The following is a 23,903-nucleotide window of genomic DNA, read 5'->3' as shown; positions in this document are numbered from 1 at the left end:
ACAGTATTCGGACAAGCTGTTGAACTGTAGCCTGCTTATCTAAATTAAACTTGCAATTCAAGGTTGTGTTAATTACAACCAATACTGCTACAAGAAGGTATTGTCATCAAGGCAATCCAGTCAAAGTTTTCAATACCATGATGTGAACAGAGCAGCTATCCCAGTTTATTTATGAGACCCAACTCCCATTCACATCAGCTGGGGAAACACCTTTAGCTTTCTCCTGATCAAACCATGCCATTTGCAGTCAGTTTACATCTCCAGTAAGGAGCAGGAATGAAAGTGCCCAGTTTTATGAGAACACCAGATCATCTTCATTCCCCAAACACAAGAATACACTTGGTGTTGTGAAACAGTACAGTGCTCTTCTTCAGTATCCTCAGTTTTGACATACCAACACTCACAGAATGCCCTGGAAAAATCAGTCTTATATGACGTTTTCTTTGTCAAAACAACAAACTTTCCATGTAACACAAGTTATTCCAGCAGTTTCTCCTCAACCAAGAAGAGTGCTGGAAGCACCACAAATTTCACTGTTTCTCCTTCTCCTCTCCACATGCCCTGACCAGAAATACTCTATCTAAAAAAACCCAAACAACTAGATGGCATTCAAATGGTCACACAAAAGACTGCTGGTGACATTGAAACAGTTTGGTTAGAAATGAAGGGATTTTACATATATATATATAGCCATCTCTAAAAAAAAAAATTTATAAAAAATAATACTATACATAATACATATATATATATATATATAAAAAAATATCTTTTTTTAAAGGTCACAAGCCAGGCTCATTTAAAAAACAAAACACGAACCCCACCATGCTTTAGCAAAAAAGTAATTTGTCATTGAGAAGCACAATAACCATTCCTAAGTGCCGAGTCACAGAAGAATTTTACATTTTTAATGGCCAACATGGAGTGACAGTAACATTTGTGACCCAGCACAATCACCGTCATGTTACAAGAAGTTTAGGAAATGGCAGTCCTTTCACAGATTGTTTGAAAATTCAGGGTCTAGGAGAAAAATTGCTTTCTGTGCTTTCTGTCTCGCAGGTCTAACAACCACTGAACTGTGGCCAGTGGAGACATCTCCTTGGCCAAACTCATTTTTTCAAACCCCAATTAGCATGCAACATTCGTTTAAATACTTAGAGAAACTTACAAGCAAGACATTAAGAATGAGCAGATAAAGCTCTCTTTGACAGATCTCATTGCTACAATAATGTAAGCACCTATGAGACCCACAACTACTGCTGGCAGCCAAAGATCATAATCTTTATCTTCACCATGTTCTTTATCTTCCATATACTCTCACTGCTTTTTTTTCCCTAGACTATCTGAGCAGCATCAGTGACCAGATCAGCAGACTTGGTATGACGCTTAGGGCTTAGGTTCTTTCTGAAATTCAATCCAATGCATTAATAACCAGATTTATGTTGTTATTTCTAAGAGCTTTGCCTTTGAGCCTTCTGCAGCTACCTCCTACTTCATGGGTTTCAGGCAACTGGATATAGCCAAATAAAACACTTCTAAAACTTAATATTGTGTGTTGAAAACAAATGCTGTTCAAAACAAAAGGCAGCCTTTCATTACTTTTTAAATTACCACAGATGACTTAACATGAGTCATCATCTCATTTCCAATGACCTGATCTATTTCCCAGTTGGGATTTCGGCTCTGGACTAGCCAATTTGACGGGATCTTACACAGTCTGGCTAACAAGAGAGGACTGCACCGTGGTCACAGGAGGAGCAAAAACTTGTGTATCTTGAGGTCGTAAGCAGGACTGCTACTACACAAGCCTCACTGCTGCACTTTTATAATTACAAAGGCCTTAAAATCACTGTGCTAAGCAATGTATTTACTTATTTTTTTAAAACTCTGGTTATTTTTTTTTTTTCCAGTTTGGCTGATCACCTGCAACAGAGCTTATTTGTAAATGTGTTAATGACCAGCCTCTGTCCTGCATTCTCTTTTTAGATGGTAAAACTGGCACCTGCCGATGACAGAAACCTGCTTTTTTGAATTTTAAGGGAATTGCTCCACTAGAACCAATTTCTCTCACCAGTCCCGTGAGTCACTGTGTAAGGGGAGAGCACATCAGCTCCTTAAGAAGGCAAAAAAGGGGCTTTAAATTTGCCTGAGCATTAGGGTAGCACAGGGTAGCATACCCAGCAGCTCCCACACTGCCTCGGGGGAAAACCAGGGAAACATTCTCAATACAGACATTCGGTTTTTTTCCCCAAGAATTTTAAAAAAATTCTTACTATAAAGCTTTGCAACCCTTTTAAAATCCTTGTTTTCATGTAGTAGATAGGCACATAATTAAGAAACAATTAATAAGAAATTAAAAAAGAACATGAGTGAAGCTGTATTAAAATACTGGGATCAAAACTATCTTAGCTACTGACCATGGCCTTAGAGTATGAAAAAAAAGACAACTAGTGAATACTGCAACAAGGAAGGACCTGTAACATAACTACTAAATTTATAAAGACAGATGAGGGAATCAGCACAGAGGTCAGTGACCTGGAAGCACAAGCTATTTTCTTGAGCGGTTTAAGGTATTCATGCTTCAGAAATGTCTTAGTACACTCAATGTATTTCCCTTCTGCAAGGGAGCCACTCAAAGCAAGTTAAAAGTTTACTTCCAGGCAGCTTAAAATTATTGCTTTGTATAGACACAAAGCTTTTTGCCTACATGTTCAAGGAGAGGGCTCTGTTTCATGTTTTACTAGATGGGCATTGCATGCACTAAAGAGTTTGAAAAATTATATTGTTGCTAACTGAGCCAAAAGGTGTTGTAAATTTCAACAGAAAATGCACACAGATCTATTCTTGCTCAAAGGGTGAGAATTGGCAGCTAATCACTTTAAAAAAAAAAAAAGTACTGCAAAATTAATTACTAGCATATTTGTATGCCATATTTCTCACATTCTCTGTCTTGGCAAGCAAAACTGTTCTAGGGGGGATATCAATTTTACATTTCCGATTTCTGTGGGGAAAAAAAAATAATATATGAATGGTTTTAAAATTTGATACCAGTCTAGCTTCAAATAAAAAAAGTTAGTTGTCCATCATTTTTACAGTTTCTAAAGACTGAGTCAATGTAATACCAGATGAACTGTACAGCACAAAATCTGGACACTACAGCCTCTGTATTTATCTCACATCCAGAACCAAAATGTGCAGCAACACTACAAACCTCCCTGCCAAACTTAACATGCATTACTCCTTGCTACGGCGTTTCAGGTACGAAGGAGCAGGATCATCTCCAAAACGATAACCTCATCTCTCATGGTCCACTGACTGTGATTATTTCACACAAAATCATCAGCTAGGTTGCAGACATTGAACTGCAAACGTTAGCCTTCTTAATGCAATCCAGTAACAACTCTTGGGCCCCCGCACTAAATTTGAATCGAAGGCACCAGGCACCTGAAAATCCTGTAACCCATTTCTCCAAGTCCCTTTCCTTTCTTTTTGAAACGGACAGCTCGTTACACAATCACTCCATAACCTTAGTCCTGGCTCAGAGATTTTTTTACTTTTGAGGGAGTGAGATCCGCGTTAAAGCCAACACTTATCCCAGCGCTTCTTCCGAAAGAAGGGATCCTTCAACGCTCACAGGCTACCTTGAGTGGTGAAATTGAAGAGTGCAGGTTTCTCTCGCCCATTTGGTAACTTGACATTTGGGTCCCGTAGTTCATCGAAGAAAGAGTGCGCACAGGCCTCCAGGGGAGTCAGGCGGGCAGTAGGGGTGTACTCCAACAGACGGCTACATAGCGCAATTGCTTCTGGTGGAGTGCGGGGCCGGAAGACCTAAAAAAAAGCAAACAAAACAAGCAAGGAGAAACAGGTTGTCTGGGTATGTTTCTTTTCTTTGCTGACCAGAAGCAAGTCAGAGCAATTAAACCTCTCGTTGCCCAACAAGCTGGAACAAACTTGTGGTTTGTGCTAATCAAAGTCCTCCAGTAAGCATGGGAAAATCCAGTTCCTGGGGTTGAGAAAGGGTTAATTGCAACGTCTTGCACTAGAGTGAGGGTGCAATGCCAGCAAGAGACTTCATGAGAGCGCACTCAGAAAAACAACTTCAAGAATGAAGGGGAAACTCATTCAAAAATCATGACAAACACACACAGGTGCTACCAGCCATGCATATGGGGTGAAGGTGGGGAAGAGGGTTCAAATGAGCAGGATTCACTGAATGTAAAAATTGAATAAGGCCCCACTACGGTTTTAGGTTGGGTTCGTTCTTTTTTTTTTTTTCTTTTTTTTTTTTAATGGCTATTGAATGAAGTCTTACTAACATGGACTTTTGCAGGCAGGCAGGTCAGATTGTTGCTATGGAGGCTGCTGTTCAACTTTGGAGAACAACAAGGAAAGCACGGGTGGGGTGCAGGAAACGTCTAGCTCTGATTTGCAAGTTACTCCTTCCGTGACCTTATTCTGGCAAGTCATTCCCATAAGTTTACAGGGATAATTCCTGCACATTTGGTAAGGACAGCTGAAAATTGCGTCAAGAGAACCAAATAATTTACCCTAACAGATTTTTACCTTGAGTGATTACAAAAAGAAGTTCTTCACTGCAGCTTTGTTTTAAACATCTAACAACGGTTCTACCCACCACTAATCACACCCCCATCCTCTTTTCTCATTACGTCAAAAGCAAAATATGAGCTACTCATGTATGTGACCTGGATGGCCTCCTCAAGCACTTGTCTCTCGCTATGTTGCGGGTGATACACAGGCTGGGGAAAAGGGAGCGGGGTGGGTGCAAGTGTTAAGTTCTGATGCCAGCATTTTTAGTAAAAATTGAGCTAACCCAAAATGCTTTTGCACTAGTGCAGGTGAACCCAAGCCACACAGCACCAAGGAGCAAAAAAAACCCCCCAAAAACCCAGTGCATGACATGCTAATTAATCGCAGATGAGGAACTTGCACAGGCATTCCTTAATTCTAAACCAAAGACATATATGCTCTCTTGAATAAGAATCAAACACAAACGCTAAGTTCTCCTGGGACTGAAATTTTATCCCCTTGGTGCCCAGCTGGCTCAGGAGCACCCGGGTTTGGTGCCGTACATGCTGTACTAACTTGAGTGGCAGGGAATCCTGATTCAGGGAGTCAAAGAGACAGGTACCGAAAGAGCAGAATTTATTTCTAATACCAGGTTATTGCAAAACAAACCAAAAAGGTTTTTGCATTTGCTGTAATGACTAAAAGAAAGGCTTTAGCTTAACACTGCTGGCAGAGAACCTCTGCTGACCACTGTGCCGTGAACGTACGGTCACATGGAGGGGCAGCAGAGGCTGCTCCGTGCCTGCTGCCTCTGCAGAGCTCAGATTGCTGATTACAGGGCACAGTGGATGCAAGTATCACTCAAGTCACAGCCTGACCAGAACAATATCTAAGACTGTCTGCAATTAATAAAAAAAAAAAATCAACCCCCCAAAAACCAAACTTTTTTTTTTTTAACCTCATGGTAAGTAGCACAAATGAGTATGTCTTGAGGTAAATCCACAGAAGTGAAGTCGCTTGGTATTTAAAATGAGGTAAAACTACTCAGGTCTCCTTCATCTACCTTTGCACTGACTTTTTAACAGGCTTCTACCACAGCTTGAAACTGAAGTACTTCACTCTTAGCTGTGTTTTTCCCTCAGGACAGCTCGCGTATCAGCTACTACACAGATTTAAAAAAAAAAAAAAATAATTTTTTTTTTTCCTTAAGGCAAAGACAACAAGCCCTTATCTTGAGCAAATTAGTAGGCAGACAGTCACAAATCTGTCACCTGTAAAAGGAGAACTCTTACTGTCCAGTCTTAAACTCCCCATTTTCAAGTCAGTGAAACCCTAGTATCTATTTCCTAAACCTTGTTGAGAACTGCTCAGCCTGCCTTTGGATCAGAAATTAGTTACTTGGGGTAGGCAGTTCCCAAGTCTGTCCTAACTGCTTCAAACCAGGGAGGGGAAAAAATAAAAAAAATCAATTAGAAGGCCTCACATGGCCTCCCCAAGCAACAAGTAGTAACTAACACATGAAGTGAGTTACAGGTCTGTGCCCATCTCATCTCTTATCATCTTCTGTTACAATATTCGCCTGACTGCTGCCTCAAGGATGTGTTTTGAACTCAAATATTCCCCCTCTACCATTTCTCTCCTTTTTTTCACAGCTAGACCTAGTAATTTGAAAAAATGTTTAAGTACATACCCGTACTCCTGAGGTGAAATGTCCTGTTCCTGACGAGTCCTAAAGATGATAATGCAGTGAAATAATCCAAACAGGGGGAGTCAATCCAAAAGAGAATAGTCCAGCAAGGAAAAATATAGCCAATATTATAAGAAATCCATGGTGTGGGGGACATATAAAATGTTTATACAATTAGAAACTTTAAACATCAGTCTCCATAGCAGCAAGTCCAACTTCACCACAGTGTATGCCAAAAAAATCGATTGTGCAATGGTGAGGCATAGTATAGAAACATTTCTATATTAAATTTATGTTCCAATGCCAGTGCATTTACTAAAAAAATAAAAAAAAAATTGAAATCAAAACTCTAACTCGAACTAAAAGGGTAATTGAAATTCCCATCATAAAGAATTTTTAGTCCTTGGCCCCGGATATAAATGTCCACAGACAACGGGGCCAGATCAGTTTGTCCCCAAAGGTGCATCCCACTTGTAAATCTGTCCCAGAGATACAATGTAAACTTTTGGGTTGTTTTGGTTTGGTTTTTTGTTTGTTGTTTTTTTTTTTCCTCCAAAAACCCCAAACCCCTAGCAATTTATAATTTGTGCTGAAGAGAAAGTAAAAATCCGAGATCTGCACTTTGAATTTGGATGCTTTTAATTTGTGTGAACTATGAGTGCCTCAGGCCGCCGCGGATTATTGTCCATTTTGGATTGACTTCCCCCGCCACTGGATTTTGTTTGCTGGCGTTATCTCTTTAGGATTCTTCAGGAACTGGACGTACCACCTCAGGAGTGCGGGTATGGACTGAATTTCTCTCTATTGCGGGTTTATTCCCCCTCATACCCGTCGCACCCATTACTTAAGAAATTTTTTTCCCCCCTCAATTTGTCCCCTCCCGCCTCCCTTTTGAGTAACGCCCTAAGAAATAAAAGTGAAAACCCCTGCGGTCTTTTAGCTCTTCCCATTCAACACAGTTCCACCGGGAAAGCTGCCCAATTCGCCCACCGAGAACTACACGAGCGGCTGCCGCCAGCGGCAATGGGAACGCCAGCACTTCCATGCCACGGGGCGCCAACGCCAAGGCCATGCCGGCCCCGGCGCTCCGTGGTGGGAAGGGGCGGGAGGGAGGACAGACAGACAGCAGGATTCGTGAGCCGTGAAGCCCCTCGCACGTACGGCTCAGCAGGAGATTAAGGTCTCTGTAGTTCTCAGTGAGGGAATTGATCTAGTAAATAATCCGCGGATTCTTTTTAGTCTGCGGACTAAAATTTAGTGCACGGACTAAAATCCGGCCCATCGGAGCAAAGTCTGTCTTGGTCTAATATACATCTGGGTGAAAGCAAAAGAAAAAAAAAATTGAAAAAGAAAGAAAAAAGGAGAAAGGAAAAAAAAAGAAGGAAAAAAGCTAAGTGCACAAAGTAAAGTGTTTGGGCGGACTAACATTTAGTATGCAGACTAAATATGGCCGGGCAAAAGGCACAGCAAGTCCACAACCGAAAACAAAAATAAAACACTGACAGGAACTTTTAAAGCAATCAAATACTACCCCACCGGCGCAGCAATTCATTTTTCTAAAATGAAACAAGACCTTGTGTAAGGCTATTTGTCCACAGGAGGGACCGAAGGCTCAAGTTTTCATTTTAAAAAATGAACCTGTTTTGGAGATAAACAAATGCAAAAAAAAAGGCTTTACATACAATATTCTTCAAGGAAAATTTGCACTTGCATAACTCAAAACCTCTTGTTTCTGCAAAGCAAATGAATTTTGGGCTGAGACCCAGGTCGCTGGTTTTTTTTGTTTGTTTGGGTTTTTTATTTTTCGGATGAGTTACAAGTCTCTGAATGATCATGTCAAATGGAAATGCTGACTCATCCAAAACCACAGCTTTTGGTGCTTTTGGTTTTCTTCCCCCTACCCCTCAGGTCCCAATAAATCTATACCTCGCCAAAAAGCTGAGGGACCAGTGCAAGTTCTTTCTTTGTTCAGGCATGTTGGTGATGCTCAAATGCTGACAGACCGTAACAACTAGACAGCAAGGCTAGACACACTCCCCTCTCCTTTTTAAGTTACACTGCTATAAATGGGTTTTTTTTTGTTGTTTGTTTGTTTTTTTTTTTTTAAATGTTACTCCCCCTTCATTTTTCAGAACTACCACCATCTTCAACGTTTCAAAAATGATTGCTAGGCCTAACTGCCCCTGGTGCACTATGCAGTTCTCGTCCCCAAGTGACTTCAATTTAGATGAAGTCTTTGTGCGCTAGCAGAACGGTCACATTTTATCTTACTAATCTGAAATAGTTCCTACCAGTGTAGTGGAGTTCACACCCCTTCCGATTTTTTTTTTTTTTTTTGCGCGCATGGAGAGACAAAAGAAAAAGGATGGAAAGCACGGGATTCTGCCATTTCACTTCACTCACATCAGCATTCAGCTCTCATATAAAACCACATGGGGCAAGAGCTAAGTATTGTTTTAACAGAATGGTTGCTCTGACTTTCAGTTCATTGACATTCTTCAAACAGACTTTCCATGCACAACACGGAGCTCCGTCGTCTTGGTCTAATTAAGCCCCAAAGCCAAAGCTTCACAATGTTACATCAAGGTGCTCTTCTAGCCAGTGTGTATTAAAAGACATGACTTCATGCCATCAACCACTGTGCGTTTTGCATGCAGATTGTGAATACTGCTTGCATGCTGCGCTCCCTGAGAGAGCAGAGGCTTATGAAAATGACATCTGTTGCTAACGCATCAAGTTTGTGACACCACGGTTAAAAATTTCCTCACCAGCTTCAGAGACTCATACGTTTTGCCAAGAACCACCCACACCACCAATTCAGGCTGACAGTCTGTGCACATCTCCCTTCAGTTTGTAAGCACATTTTTGATGGCACACGAACTTTAGGTAAGAGAGAAAGCTCCTCCCTTCAACCAAAAGCTTGTACTGTTTACAAGCAAAGTCATCAAATGTAGGACATGACCCTCAAATCAACTTTTAAAAAAATGCAATAGCACAATACAATTACCACGACTTTACAACATAAAGCAGTATTTTGGTCAGGCGAGTTTAATATAATAATAAGCCTTATGATAAACATGACACATTCATAAACACAAAAGGAGAGGGAAGAGACACATGCAAGACAGCAACGTATGTACTGAGCTCCACCTGACACAAGAAAAACCAAAGCTGTGGCTGAAGCTCTGCCATCAGAATGGGATTTCTGAAACAGCCATTTGGCTATTTTGAAGCACACAGAACTCATGCGATACAAATGAAGGTTAACAAAAGTCCACCAAAGAGGCATTGGTGTTGGGAGTTATTTTAAAATATATATAAGCCCCCCAACTTTCTTCTCTGATTAAATCCCCCTACGTTTTTATTAAAAAGTGGTTCAGAAATAGTAAAACAACTTATTACTCAAGAATATCTGTCAGATGGCACTTGTTCAGATAGAGTAAAATGAAATAAAGACAGAAGGGTTAAGTGGCTTACAAATGAGCCAACACAGAACTGGGAACAGGACCAGGAACCTGTCTCCAAAGCTACTTCTTGTTGAGACCACACACTTGTTACTGGGTTCCTTCCATTGAGGACCCAGCAGAGACAGAACGAGCTTGCGTTTATTACCCAGTGCATGTGCTCTGCTTCTATCAAGCTCTAAAGGAAAGCAACAAAGCTAAGTAGAACAAAACAGTTCTCCTTCTTCTTAGGGAGAACTCCCAAAAATATACCTCTGGAAGGGCTCTCAGCATTGATGGGACAGCTGCTATGAAGAGCCTGGACAGATGTGTTGCAATAGGACAGCTAAACAGATGATACATTGTAGAAGACACGTTAAACTTAGCATTTGATTTCCGTAGTTTGCACTGATGCAAATCGTGTCTTAATGTTACATTAGTGCTCACTCATTTATTGTTAAGCAGTACCTTCTTTACTGCATACCAATTGGGCAGAGGCAGGCTAATTTAACACACAACAAACCTGGCTTCTTTTCTCCTGCTTTAGATGGAGATAAGAGATTTACGCTGTCAAAAACTATTGCTCCTACGAAAGCAGCTGGGAAACATGAACTTGCCAGAAAAACCTGGTTTTATTCTTTTATGTTAGTCTCCAGCAGAGCTGTTTTCACTCTTTGCTTGGAAAGTCATTACACCCCAAGTGAAAAACAGAACTGTACTCTTCAGAAAGAGGTCAGGGCACGGTTTCACAACAGGCACAAATCACTTCCAGTTCACACTGGAAAAGACAGTTCTGCCCTTCTCCGGACCACGCAGGTCTGCCCTGTTCCCTCGTCCCAAGGCTTGCAGTCAGGACTGAATGGTCAGCCAGTTAAGAAAGGGGACCCAAATTCCAAATGCTTGTGTTATTCGAGAAGTTTTTGCTACTATATGAACACTAATGCACAAGAGAGGCATCAGGAATATGCAGGTGGGAGGTGGAGGGCAGACCCTGCTCCATGATGAACTCATACCAGTTATGAAACTGCGCCCAAAGAAACGTTTAATCTCCACCGTACCTTTGTAGCTCTACAAAAGTTCAGACTGCAATCTCAGAAAGAAGAGTTTGCATTTTCAGCTTTAACTCAAATGCAAGTCCACTTACAAGATTTCTGACAAAAGAATTTTTGCTTTCTTTTGTCATCATTTATAATTAGAAGTGACAGAACGAGCTGTCTATTTATCCATTTTACTGTTTGGTTTTCTTCCTCGAATCTACAATATGAGCAGTCACTTTGGAAGCATTACAAGCAAAACAATCTGCTTAAAAAACAGACAAGAACCAGGAGAACAGGAGTAGGACAGGATGAAGACATGAAACTGATTCTGGGGAGTGGAAAAACATGCTCATGAGAGAGACCAGACTCTTTGTGTCCCAGTCCCAGCGTGTGGTGAAGATGGCAGGACTGCCTGCTACAAGCACAGAAAAATTTAACGTTTGAGTTAAAGTGATTAGTATGGTAAAATGTATACAAAGAATACACACACAGAGAGGATACTCAGATTTAAGTATTTGCCAAGTATTCTATAATATTGGCAGAAATTATTTCATAATATAGGCAGAAATATGGACCCTAAAGTCAATATCCAAAGCTACTCTATAATACAACCAACCATGGTTCTGCACAACTTCACCTCAGCCACAAGTGGCCAATTGCTTTGGAAAAGTGCCAAAAGGGATAAGCTAGAGCCTGAAGTTTCATCTTAGACACTGTTTTCCTCTGCTATAATAATTTGGCTTGAAGACACAGACAGAACAGTGCTCTGAACAGCATAAACACCAACAAAAAAGAACTGCTTACAAAGTTGGAAGGGACCATGCCCTAATCTGCTGCAACTTTATTGTGACAGCAAAGTGCTATAGAGAGAAGTCCTCATGTATTCATCCACAAGAGTGCACTGCAGAAGGGCAGAGATGCTCAAAAGCAACCCACACATGATAGTTCTCCCTCTCTCTCTCTCTTCCACTGTTAAACAAATGACTCCTGTCTTTTTCCATCTCAGCACTGACTTGGAAATTATGATTCAGACGCCAGCTAGCTATAGATTTGGGGATGGTGAATGAAGCCATTCTTTTGAGTACACTCAAACTTATCTCACCAACCACATATTTTAAAAGTGCTTGCATGTGTGAACAATCTTGCAAGTATCTTCAGAACAGCAGAAACAAAGGCCACTAAACTACAACACACTGAAGAGATGCACTCTCCATTTTAAAGAGCTGCCTGCAGTGGAAACTGCTTCCATATCTATACAACAGAGACAAGGCAGAGGTTATGATTTGACTAAAGAAAACAGCCTTTGCCAATATAACCTGCTGTGCTGTTCTGCCATCACGAACCATGGGCATGCTTGCAGCTCAGTAGATAAATGAGCACATTATAATGCCATTACTGACAAACATGTGGAAGTATCCTTGGGTGGGGAAAAAAATCTAAACAAGTCATCTTCCCCCATGCAGAAGAGGCCTAAACTACATAATTTTATTGTATTTACTACAGTCTTACTCAAATAAGATCCTTTACTAGCTGGATTCAAGGGGAAAGGCAGGCTGTCACTGATGGACATTTTTCATATTTCTGGAAATAATCACAGCACAGTCTTTGTTTTTCATAACCCAAAGGATCTGAGATCTGAAGGTAGCATCTGAGTAATGCTAGGATAAAGGCCAGCTGTAATGTGGCCATGGTAAGCAACGCCTATCTAACACAAGCTTATGAAGCATCCATTTAGACCTTTCATCAGCCACCCCACTGCCCCAGCCCCCTCCGAAAGGGCTGAAAGCTTCAGAGAAAGCTAATGACCAAAGCTGAACTTCAACAGCCCTGTGATCAACAATTTTGCACTTGATCTCGGATTTTCTTTTTGTCTTTCCAGTCACATGCTTATGAAGTATAGACGAAGCTTAGTCAGAAGAAGAGAAACAAGTATAAAGATTAGTAGCAGGAAACAGACTGCACTTCCAAGAAGAAGGTTCAAGGAGTTGAGGTAGCTGAAAGGCAGAAGGAAAGTTCTGACCTAATAAAAACAACAGCAGCAAAGCCTCCAGAAAGGGCAGTAACTTTCATTCAGTCACCTGATACATCTGGGAAAAAAAAGACAAGTTTTCTGACCCAAGATAAACCTGAAGACATGACTGTGTGTCTAAAAGCCTGTCCATTTTTTTCCGACTGTATCAGTTAGTCAAAGGATATTCCTACCCCTGCAAAACCTTGCTTCCTTTATAACTTAATGGTGCTTACTCACAGACCGAGGCAGTAGAATTCACCTCCATGAATACAAACTGTTCTATATTAAGTGGAAAAAAAAAAAAAAAAAAAAAAAGAAGGGACATCTGCACGAAAAAAAACATCTACATTACCAAATTAAACACTCCTGTATTCTGAAAAGGACCATCCCCGAAAGAATCAAAATGTCCCAGATTCCCCCTTGAGGGAGGAGGAGACAGAAGGGAAGAAGAGAGAAGTCCTGTTTTGGAAGAAAGGTTTTAAAGATTCCTGGAAAGTTCAGGTTCTCTCTCTCTCTCTTTACTACCCAGGGACACACTGAACTACCATCATCATCTGCACCATGCATGTAACTGGTAGAAAAATACAGAACTATACTGGGGAGGGAGGGGGCCTCTGTATGTTTTATACAGAGAGATTCCGGCTCTTAAGTTACAAAAGTACTTCAATCTCAAATTGTCAACAGACTGAAAAACTGGTCTGAAAACACAGTTTGCACTGTAAACTCACATTATTGCTGCAGCACAGAGAAATATTTTTAGAGCGTTAGCTTGAATTCTCTTCTAATCTAAGAAGAATTTGAGATTATCTTTCTTCATACTACTCCATCATATTGAATATCAATACTGTAATTGAATAATACCACTCCATTTCTACTGAAAAATGTAAGATACAGCTACGATGGTAGACTTCAAATTTCCGTAAAACTTGTGCTCAAAATGCCAATTTAAGCCTGAAACTGAATGAATCTGAGAAACAACATTCCTTCATCGACTCATCCTTATTCAGTCTCAAACAATTTCTCTGGTTCTTTAAAAAACCCAGAACCTCTTTCAATTCTACTAAAGCACCAGACACCATTCTTCTTCACCCAGCAGGCAACAGCGAACGTAGCAGATTACACCAACATAGCAATACTGAGCAAGAAAATAACATAACTATGGCTGCCAGAAATACCTAGAGAGCAGACCAGAGCACCAGGTACATCCAACAGAAGTCCGTACCACAGAATTTCAGATGCAACCTATAGGTACTACAGCTTCCAAAGAAAATTCTTAATTGCCACCTACACACACTTTTGCAGACCAAAAAAGTTCCCTGAAAACAAAAGCAAACCATAGACCTTACTTTTGTATAGATTATTGGCCTGGATACAACCAATTCCAGATCGCACAGAAGAGGTTAAACATCCAGACAGCAGCTAAACATGCACCGTCACTGGGCATCTCGACTGCATGAAACTACCTCCAAGTAGGACCTACAAAACCCTCAACTTTGAGAAATACCTGTGCTGTATTAAATACCACAAAGCAACAAGGAAAATGCCCTTGTGCCAAAGAGCTTCTAGTAGAGAGTGACTATATTCTCAGTAATTCTCTCAAACATGCTGAAAACTAGCTGCCTGGAAGTTCCTCCACACAAAAACCCCTTCACTTCTGTCTGTTGAGTCCTTTGGTCACAACCAGTTGTTGTGGTTTGGGCTGGGCTGGCCACTAAACAAATGACAGATGCTCTCTTTACCCCTCTCTCTCTACCTTCCCAGAAGAGCAGGAAGAGAAAACAAGGGAGAGCCTTATGGGTTGAAAAGGCAACTAGAACTACTTTAATGAAATATTAATAATAAAAAGAAAAGATAATAATATCAGAAAAAGAAAATAATGAAATATACACAATATATACAAAACCAGTATTGAGCTCCCAGGATGATGATCACATCTCTGGCAGGCACTGGGAAAGTCCCAGACTGGACTCAGCGACAGACAGGAGCTGAATTCTGGATCTGGAGTCAGGAACACATGGATTGGGATCAAAGATAGACGAACAGAGTCCTCCTCAGACACTGGCCATTAAAGAAGGAGGCTGACCCCTTCAATCCCTCAGCTTTTATATTGAGCAAGAGAGCATGATGCAGATGGGACGGAGTACCCTGTTGGTCTGTTTTGGGCCACCTGTCCTGTCCCCTCCTCCCCGCAAGTGCAACCCCACTGTGCTCTTCTGCTTCTCACCCTCCAACATGGACAAAGTTAGCTGACCTTGGTTGTTACAGCAGTAAGTATAAGCAGGAGCTCCTCTGCATACCATTCCTTGAAATTAACTATAAACATCAGGCTGGAAGCAGACACTGTCTGAAGAATATGCCGTTAATTTCAGAAAGTGCAGTTAGTTAGAAGAGACTTAGCTGAAAAGTACAATTACTGAAAAGAAAATTTGTTCTGTTTTACCTCAAACCAGGACACTAGTCCACAAAAATAACTGCATAACTACTGTAACCTTCAGTAATTCTTTTGCTTAGATGACAAAGGTTTGTGCTTTTGAGGCTGAAACTTTTAAAGTTCAAGTCCTGCTGGCAACTACCTGTAGCACTCTAGTTACACACATAGTTATAACAAAAAAAGCCATTTGCACTTTCACCTCTTCAGTCATTGCTTTTCTGCTAATTAGACAACCAGAGTTCAAAAGTGCTTTTTCTCCCACGTTTTTCAATTCTAAGCAGCTCCAAGAGGATGCACATGCCCACTGCCATGCCATCAGATGTTACACCAATACAGCTGTGTAAGGAAGCCAAATTCTCTGTATTATCACCACTTAAAACTTTCATGGCTCAACATGCTCAAAATGTTGAAAGGAAAGTATCTTTAGAAGTAATCCATTAAGAGGATGAGCATCATTATGAACACCATGCTGGATAATGCATTCTGTTAATTTAGCATTTCTATAGTAAGAAAAATACAGATCTCATAAATAAAGGATCGTGTACCCTAATTGTAATAAACGGGTTTAAATGCTATTCTACACCCAGCTGATGTCAGGAAGAGTTGTGTGCAGAATGACTGGACAGTAAGAAGATATGTTGCAAGCACAGCTCTCCAAAACTAATTGTACCCTAATGGAAAATGCAGATTTGATCTTCTGGCAAGATACTCTCAATTCTTTATAACTGACTTGGTTTCACTTGTGATCTTTTAGAATGACCAAAAGAACATTCACATAAATAGAAGGAAGTCTCAGATTTTTTTCTTAGAAGTTTTTTCCATTTGCCAGAAGATCTCTGTTGTGGCCCAATAGACCATCAAGTGCATACAGGTGACTCTTGAAACTGGTCAGACAGGAGATGAGTTGCGTAGGTAGCTTAGATGCTTAACTCCATGTCCTCCAGTGCATCTCTGCACTCCTACTCCATTGCATACTAATTTAACCCCCTGTAACACAAACACCTTCACTGCAGGAATTCAGATATAACCCTAATATTCAGTATAGAAGGCTTTTGGACTTATTCTTGTGACTTTTACCATGACGCAATTCAAAACTGAAGAGACCAACTCCCAGGGAATTCATTTGCCCCCTGTTAACATAAAGTATTAAAAAGCCTCGCCGGATTTACTGACACCTCATGCTATTCTAAATCACTTAACCAACACACAGAAAGAAACCATGATATAGCAATGCAATCCAGGGATTAGTGGGTAAAAGGAAAATTCAAGTGGTGCATAACTCATTAGAAAAATCTATCACAAAATTAGTGACTCACAGTACCTGGCCTGACATGTACATATCAGGTACATCGCCTGCTATCAATTAGCTCGAATTAGTTTGTCCAGAGTTTCTACCACTATAGAGTATTTGGTCCAAAGGAGTTTGACGTGGACGTGTTCAGCTAGGAATGAAACCCTTTCATGCATACAACAGTATTTTCTTATCAGAAGGAAAACTGAACCATTACGATATGGTGAGAATATACTGCAGCTGTATCAGACATTTCTGAAGCAGCAAAAAGAAAACGTTAACTACCCAGGCTTCAATTGCTCAAGACTCTATATTTAACTTATTCCACACCCAAGAGGCTAATTAAATGATTGGTAGCCTGTCCCAAGTCAAATATTCATCATTCCTTGACATGTGGAAGACAGCTTAATTGTGTGGCAATATATTTGTTTCAATGCTAGCAGTTTCCTCTTTGATCACAGAGGTTATAATATTGCCTGCATATACTGCAATAGTGTCTCCTTGTGAAAGCTAGATAACAAGAAGTCTAAAGAAGTAACTCCAAGAAAAAACAGCCCCCTCAACAGCACACCTATAGGAATACAAATACATGTATCACTGGAACACTTTCTCATTTGTAGGTGACTTCTGTCCATAACAATTTATAGTACGGCAAGAATTACATATATTGCAATTTGCTATAAACACACACACCATTGTTATAAAAATCCCCACACCTGTAGGCAATCTCAAAAAACCCCAGACCAATAGATATTATGGTGCAGTGCTTCAATACGTTCTTATCTACATCAAAAATTACCAGGTCCCCAGCTTAGATAAAAGCACCCACTTTAGACTGAAAGCCACCAAGCCACTGAACAAACTGAACTCCTTGAATTTTTACTTTCAGCCCAATGTCTCTATTATTCAGTTCATATAGACTCACCTTAGTCCATGGATGTGCCTTAATCTGAGGGAATTTGAATTCAGTATAGTTTGGATTCATTTCTCTAATTTGCTCCCTTGTAGGCGTCCCCAGAACCTAGAAAGGAGAGAAGGGGAGGGGGGGAAAGGCAAATTGTTTAAATATGCTTCATATTGATATGGTAATGAAGAGTGCGGTATAACTTACCACATATTGAGACAACTGAAGTCAATCTGTGTAACTAGTAAGTTAATATAGTGTTGAGAACAAAACAACACAATTTTTGCAGAACGATTTCAGTCGGACAGGACTTCCCTCTCCTGGGAGCTTCTGATCCAACCTCCCTACTCAAGCAGGGTCAGCTGGAGCAGATTGCTCAAGACCACGTCCAGCTAGGTTTTTAGCATCTCCACAGAAGGAGACTTCACAACCTCTCTGGGCAACCTGCTCCAGTCTTTGACCACCCTCACAGTAAAAAAAAGTGTTTTCTTGCATTCAAATGAAGTTTCATGTATTTTACTGTCTGCCACTGCCTCTCGTCCAGTCAGTGGGCACCACTGAGAAGAGCCTGGCTGCTGCTTCATTCCCTCCTAAAAGGTATCTATACATATTGATGAGACTCCCCCTGAACCTTCTCTGCTTTAGGCTAAACAGTTCCAGCTCTTGCAACCCCTCCTCATATGACAGATGCTCAAGTCCCTTAATCATCTTTGTGGCCCTTGTTTCAACTTCAGTAGCCTCTTGCTGGCAATTCAGTTCATGCTCCAAGCCTACCTAATGTCAAAATTCTCTTCTACAGTTTTTTCATAAAATTCAAGCATCTTTCTCAAACATAGTGATATTTCGATGGGGAAGAGAGTTCACTCTAATTAGACTGTTATAAAACAGTACTGATGAACACACTCGGGAATTGTAGCTCACTACATATGGCTGATTAAGGATCAGACCAGTAGCACAGACTGCATTTTACAATTCATGAACAGCAGCTCTCTGACAAGCTTAAAAGATCAGCCAGTTACTGCTGAGGGGAGCCAGACAGGCTTCCCTAACCAGCCCCCCCACCCCAAACCATGTGGGTTTTAGTGGTGGTTCCCCATCCCAATATTTCCACATAGAAGATAAACTTGGTTTCAACCTAACCTGGAAGCATCTAAAATGCATACCGCCCCTGGTTTACTTTTATGAATTTATATTTCTCATTCCCAGAATCTGGACAATGTTATTTATACATGCAAATTAGTAGCTGTATGAGAAATAACACACTATCGCACATCTCTTTGTAGGGGTGGATAGATTTTGAAAGGATTCCGGAAATCTCTTCAGGGAGTAAGCCAGACAATACGGCATTAGTGCTCTCTGTTCAGTAAGCACTAAGTGTTAGAGAGCCATTGCCTTCTACCTATATATAAAAACTGCAAAGCAGGTTCAAAGAACCCCGCTGTTTTCTGTTTGCACCCAGTTGCTGGGTATCTTTTTGTTCCACAGAGAGAAGTGGACAGGGCAGAAGGCAGAGAAGTCGCTCCTCTATGCTGAGCTCAGGTTCATCTTCCTATAGGAGCCCTGTAGCCACGCAACTCTCGCCCCGTGACAAATCTCTCGCCATGCAGATTAGCACTATGTTATCACCTCAGCTCATGAGACTGCACTGTCACCATCCGGAAACAAATGATCTAAAACATGACGTTAGCACTCTACCTTACTACTTGATAAAGAAATATCTGGTTACATATTCTGGTATCCGTGAACATTTAGAAGAGTGAAAATTACACAAATGGGCTCTAAAGAGTCAGGTAAAGGGGTAGAAGATCAAGTGTCACTGTTCAATGATTTCTGCAGTGGAGCAACTATCATCAGGTATTATGAAAGGAGCTTGGTATCTCTTTATTATTTAAAATATGAGCTGTATGACACAAACTAAAATAGCTACCCACAATGCAATCTTAAATAAACTGCAGCGGAAATAAACCCCACAACTTGTTCAGACAGTTGCTTCTTGGGCAACAAATTGAAGTGACAAGTTGTACAAAATTAATGATCGTGTAACTCCTACCTTCCCATTGCTAAACAGGATTCAAATCCCATCTACTCCAAAAGCCAAGGGTTAACATCAGAGCTGAAAGAAGATTTTTCTGTGTGTGTCTGAAAACACTGGTTTTGCTCAGGTGTAGAAAAGAGGGTGTTTGCAGGACTCTAGATTTTGCTCAACTTTCAAAGGCAAAAGAGTTGACAGAAAAACGCGTCCTCTCCCTGCTGGTTTTATGTCTGGCTCCCCCAGTGCACTGGGCCCCCAGCTGCCAGCCTGCCAGGATGGTGCCGCTCTCAAAGCTTTGATGACTGTGACTCTCAATGCTCTCCAGTTCTAAAAGATGAGGGGATTTCACACCTGCAAATATTATTTTCATCTCAATTCGGGATAAAAGCCATTTTCAAAACCTTGGAATTCGTCTTTTTTTTTTTTTTTTTGATTAGTTAAATTAACTTCCTGAAAAATTATGGGTAACTTGTATTGCTCTCCCACCATCTCTAAAGGCTAAGTTTTCAGGCCTTCCTAGTATAAACAGGACTTTTTAAGAAGCATGTTCACCTTCTTTACCCTCCTCCTCAAAAAATTCCTTTAATAGTCTTCCTAAGAAAAGACAAAGAGTAGATTTTCTTCTAATATATAGCCAAAATTTAGCAAACTGGCTCAGGTGACAAGGTTGCTCAGAACAGGAGCCTACACAGCACACGTATCTTTTATTTAAAGACTGCCTAAAGCATCAGTGAGAATTCAGATTAGACAGGCAAGGGCAATTTCACGGAAGGATCCACAATGTCTATTCATACATTTCACTAAAAACACAGCTGTAACTCCAAATGATGGGAGGGAGCAACTCCTAAGTTCAAGCACAGGCATCTAAGCAAGTTTAAGGTCTCATGAACGCTTAGGAAAAAAAGGCACTGAAGAGGGATCATGCTAGCTGAAAGAAGGGATCGCCTGACCTTTCAGTTACATAGCAGCCTTTGACACACAAAATAACTGTACAAAAGGAAAAGTGACTTCTATTAGCCACTCAGTGCATTTACTTTGTTCTCTCTGGATTGTAAAACCAGACTGTGCTTTCAATTTGTACTGAAGGCAGATTAAAGAAAAAAAAAAACTCCAAAAAAACTAAAACCCTAAAGAAAAAAACCCAAAGAGGTAAAGTAGATAGGAAGAACAGAAGTTTTAAAGACTGTGTCAAATTCAAATCACGATCCAGAAGAAAAGTGATAAACTATAAAATCGTACCAGTACTTGACATAACTGCAGAGGTCCTGCAGTGGATATCTCCCCACCCGCCAACACACCAACACTGTTTGCTACATGATTTTGAAGTTGTACCTCACTGATTCACACCGAGTTTTCAGTACATTAGGAACACATTCAGGTAACCTTGGTGAGTAACAGCAATCATTTAAGCTATTGCAAAAATTGGGCAAACTACTACTTTTTTTAAAACTCATGTATGTGACTACTCTTTCTGCTTGAAATGCAGAGAAGCATAAATTACTTTGCACGTTTTTGGCAGAATTACTCCATGAAACAGCTGCTCTTGCTATACCAACTCTGAAAATACTATGGAGCAGATGTTCCCTGGAGAGAGGTTTCACAGAACGGTTGAGGTAGGAAGGGACCTGTGCACGTCGTCTGGTCCAACCCCTCTCCACAAGCAGCACCAGCGAGAGCTGGTTGCCCAAGACCATGTCCAGACAACTTCTGAGTATCTCCAAGAACAGAGACTCTGCAACCTCTCTGGGCACCATTTTGCAGTGTTTGACCACCCTCACAGTAAAAACCATTTACTTGTGTTCAGATTGAATTTCACGTGTTTGAATTTGTGCCCATCGCCTCTTGTCCTGTTACTGGATGCCAAAGAAAAGTGCCTCACTCCCTCTTCTTTGCATGTTCTATTCAGACATTTTTGTCTGAATGTTCTATTTTTGTACACTGATAAGATCCCCCCAATCTTGCAAGATCAGAGAGCTTTTAAGAAATACAGGGTGCAATACTGAATTATTCACTTCCATGCAGATTAGCACACGCTATTCTACTTCTTGAGGACAGTCTTATGAAAGGTGATACTGTCAGGGAAAAAGTTTGGTTTTGTTTTTTAAAGCGCCCAATTTAAAAAAAAGAATGAACCAACAAGAGAGAGAAGCAAACCAGAATAAGTATTAGAATAATAAAAATGTAGTTGTCTGATGGAATCAGCTGTATCTGGAATGAAGACTAAACTTTTGAATGAATGAACGGTGTCTATGTGAGACTACAAGGGATCCTCCTGCAAGTGAAGAAACCAGGTCAACTAGTCTTGCTCTTCATTCCCAATTGTCATCATCATCATAAATAAAAATAAAGAAACATTAACCACTAAGATTAACTAAAGAATACACTTGCTGAGAAAGCAGACACTGCTCCGATTCTCTTAGAACAAAAATTGAACACAGTGGGTTTCACAAGTATTTTCTGGAAAGCCTTTCATTGACATTAATCTGTAATAGATTAAGCTCCCCAAGTAATTTTAATTGCAGGAATAAGGTTTGTGAAGGTAGAGTAATGGTATGTATCTCAAGCAATTAAAGAAAAGCTACAGGATCCCAATAACGTCATCCTTATCTAACCAGAAGGGGAGATTTATGAACCTGAAATAAGCCCTGAATTTTATTACAAATAACAAAGATCTTCATTGTATGTTCTCATAATCGAATTTTCATAGGAGAAGATGGATGATATTCAGCTCCAAAAGAAACTCAGTTACACCCCAGTACCGAAGCCAGCTGCTGTCCACACCTGGCTTCACTGTGCAAAACTGCACCAAGCTATTTATGACCAAATCCCCACTATTGCAACACCAGAGGAAGAGGAAACTGCAAGGGTCTCAAAACAACTGCAGTGGAATAAAGGCCCTTTCCGACAACCATCATTACTGCTAAACCTTTGCCAAAATGTAAAAATCAGTTAAAAGCATAGGGACAGTGAGGGTTCAGAAACTCCAGCTGGTAATGACTGAACTAGAGAGGGGACAAGGTGGCTATTTAAGTCAGGAACCTCTAGAAAGCCATGGTTACAGCAGTATAGTGATTTTCCCTGGGAAAACTGTGCAAGCTTATAAGGAAACGTGCTCCAGAAGGCCTGGCATATATGGCTTACTAGATGGCATAATTTAATACTTCTGCAAACATGTCTGCACCTCATCAGAAAGTTGAGAGGCGTGCCAAATAGTTATTTTTTAAAAAAATCACGGTGCAGGCATCTCAAGCAGTAAACATGGGTCAGCTTTGAAGTAATACTTCCAACAGGTCTGTCGTAGAAAATGAAATAAAATTACCCACTTTATATACGCTTTCTTTCAAAAACACTCTCATCAAACAAAATGAAAGCCAACTAAATATAGATATTTCTTCTATTCACAAACATAAGAGCAGCCATATATCAGGAATAGGAAGAAACCCATTGTCACCACTGACATGAATATAATTGCTCATCAAATTTTTTTTTTTTTTTTTTTTTTTTTTTTTTTACACTGCCTGCCTGCAAGCACTGGGAAGTGACGAATTACATGAGGCACAGGAACAGCCAAGTCGTGATGTGGGGGGACATCAGGGGAAAAAAATGCCAGCAGACTTCCCTTAGGGGCGAGGGGAGAGAACCCATGTGAAAGACCTTGTCAGATGCAGGCAGGTCCTCAGCACAGGACCACATCCAATAAAATGAAACACTTATTTTCATACACTACTGCTTATTCTCCCGGAAGAGACGGCTCCTCTCTCCCCATTAACTACTGTGACTGAATTTATTTTATTTCAAAAACTGAGCCCAAAATAGTACCTTGACATTTGAGCATGAGCCATATATTATAATTGCAGTCTATACTTAGCATTCGGCTCAGTAAAACTGTCAGAGACCAAAAAGTTACACATGGATAGGATTCCTGATACTATTGAGCTTGTCTTTTAATATGCTTTTTTCCCCCTTGCCACCCTCAGCCCAGAGAACTATGGAAAGAAGATTTTATTACTTCTCAATTACCATGAAACGTGGGTTTTCGTGCAAGAAATAACCGCACAGTCCGGTAGCAACCAAAAACCCCAAACAAACAACCTCCTCCCCCACCACCTTTTTCCTGCAGTTTTCCCAAGTTAGTTGATGCATCTCATACTCCAGATTGCAGCATATGGAAAAAATATTTCTGGTAGACAATGCATGGCAGATTGGCAGACACTGTCCTCCCCATGTCCCAGGGCTGCTCAGACAATTATTGCTGCTTCATTCTTCTGACAGAGATGCTTATTCTTTTTTTCTTCCCCATTTTTAAGGGAAGTAGGGGGAAGGTACTAAACAAAACCTTTCAGAAGATAATTATTATCTTAGAAACAAAACCACTATGCTTCCGAGATTCCTGTTTTGCAAGGGGAATAAAGAGTAACCACTGTCTGCAGGAGCTGTGGTTGAGCATGTTTTAGTTTGGTGGGGATATCCCAGCCAGTTTTCCCTTGATGGTTTCAGGGCGCTGAAGATCTGAGGGGGCCAGGGAATGGCCCCAACCTCCCAA

General features: G+C 40.6%; 1 protein-coding gene across 2 annotated transcripts in view; it reads right to left on the bottom strand.

The window, feature by feature from the left end:
• The window catches only part of GSK3B (glycogen synthase kinase 3 beta), a 154,243-nt gene that overhangs the window by 10,944 nt on the left and 119,396 nt on the right, over positions 1-23,903 (bottom strand). The window contains exons 8-10 of one of the 2 annotated variants that reach the window (XM_074593762.1): positions 17,350-17,445; positions 6,215-6,253; positions 3,639-3,825 (exon numbers count right to left, since the gene is read on the bottom strand). In XM_074593762.1, coding sequence (XP_074449863.1) covers positions 3,639-3,825; positions 6,215-6,253; positions 17,350-17,445 — 322 coding nt within the window. The remainder of the gene's footprint in view (positions 1-3,638; positions 3,826-6,214; positions 6,254-17,349; positions 17,446-23,903) is intronic. The other variant, XM_074593771.1, reaches the window with a different exon arrangement.

Source organism: Larus michahellis, chromosome 1 (genome assembly GCF_964199755.1).
Source record: "Larus michahellis chromosome 1, bLarMic1.1, whole genome shotgun sequence".
NCBI lineage: Eukaryota > Metazoa > Chordata > Aves > Charadriiformes > Laridae > Larus > Larus michahellis.
Note: the sequence above shows the minus strand (reverse complement) of the source record. Positions and strands in the feature narration are given on the sequence as shown.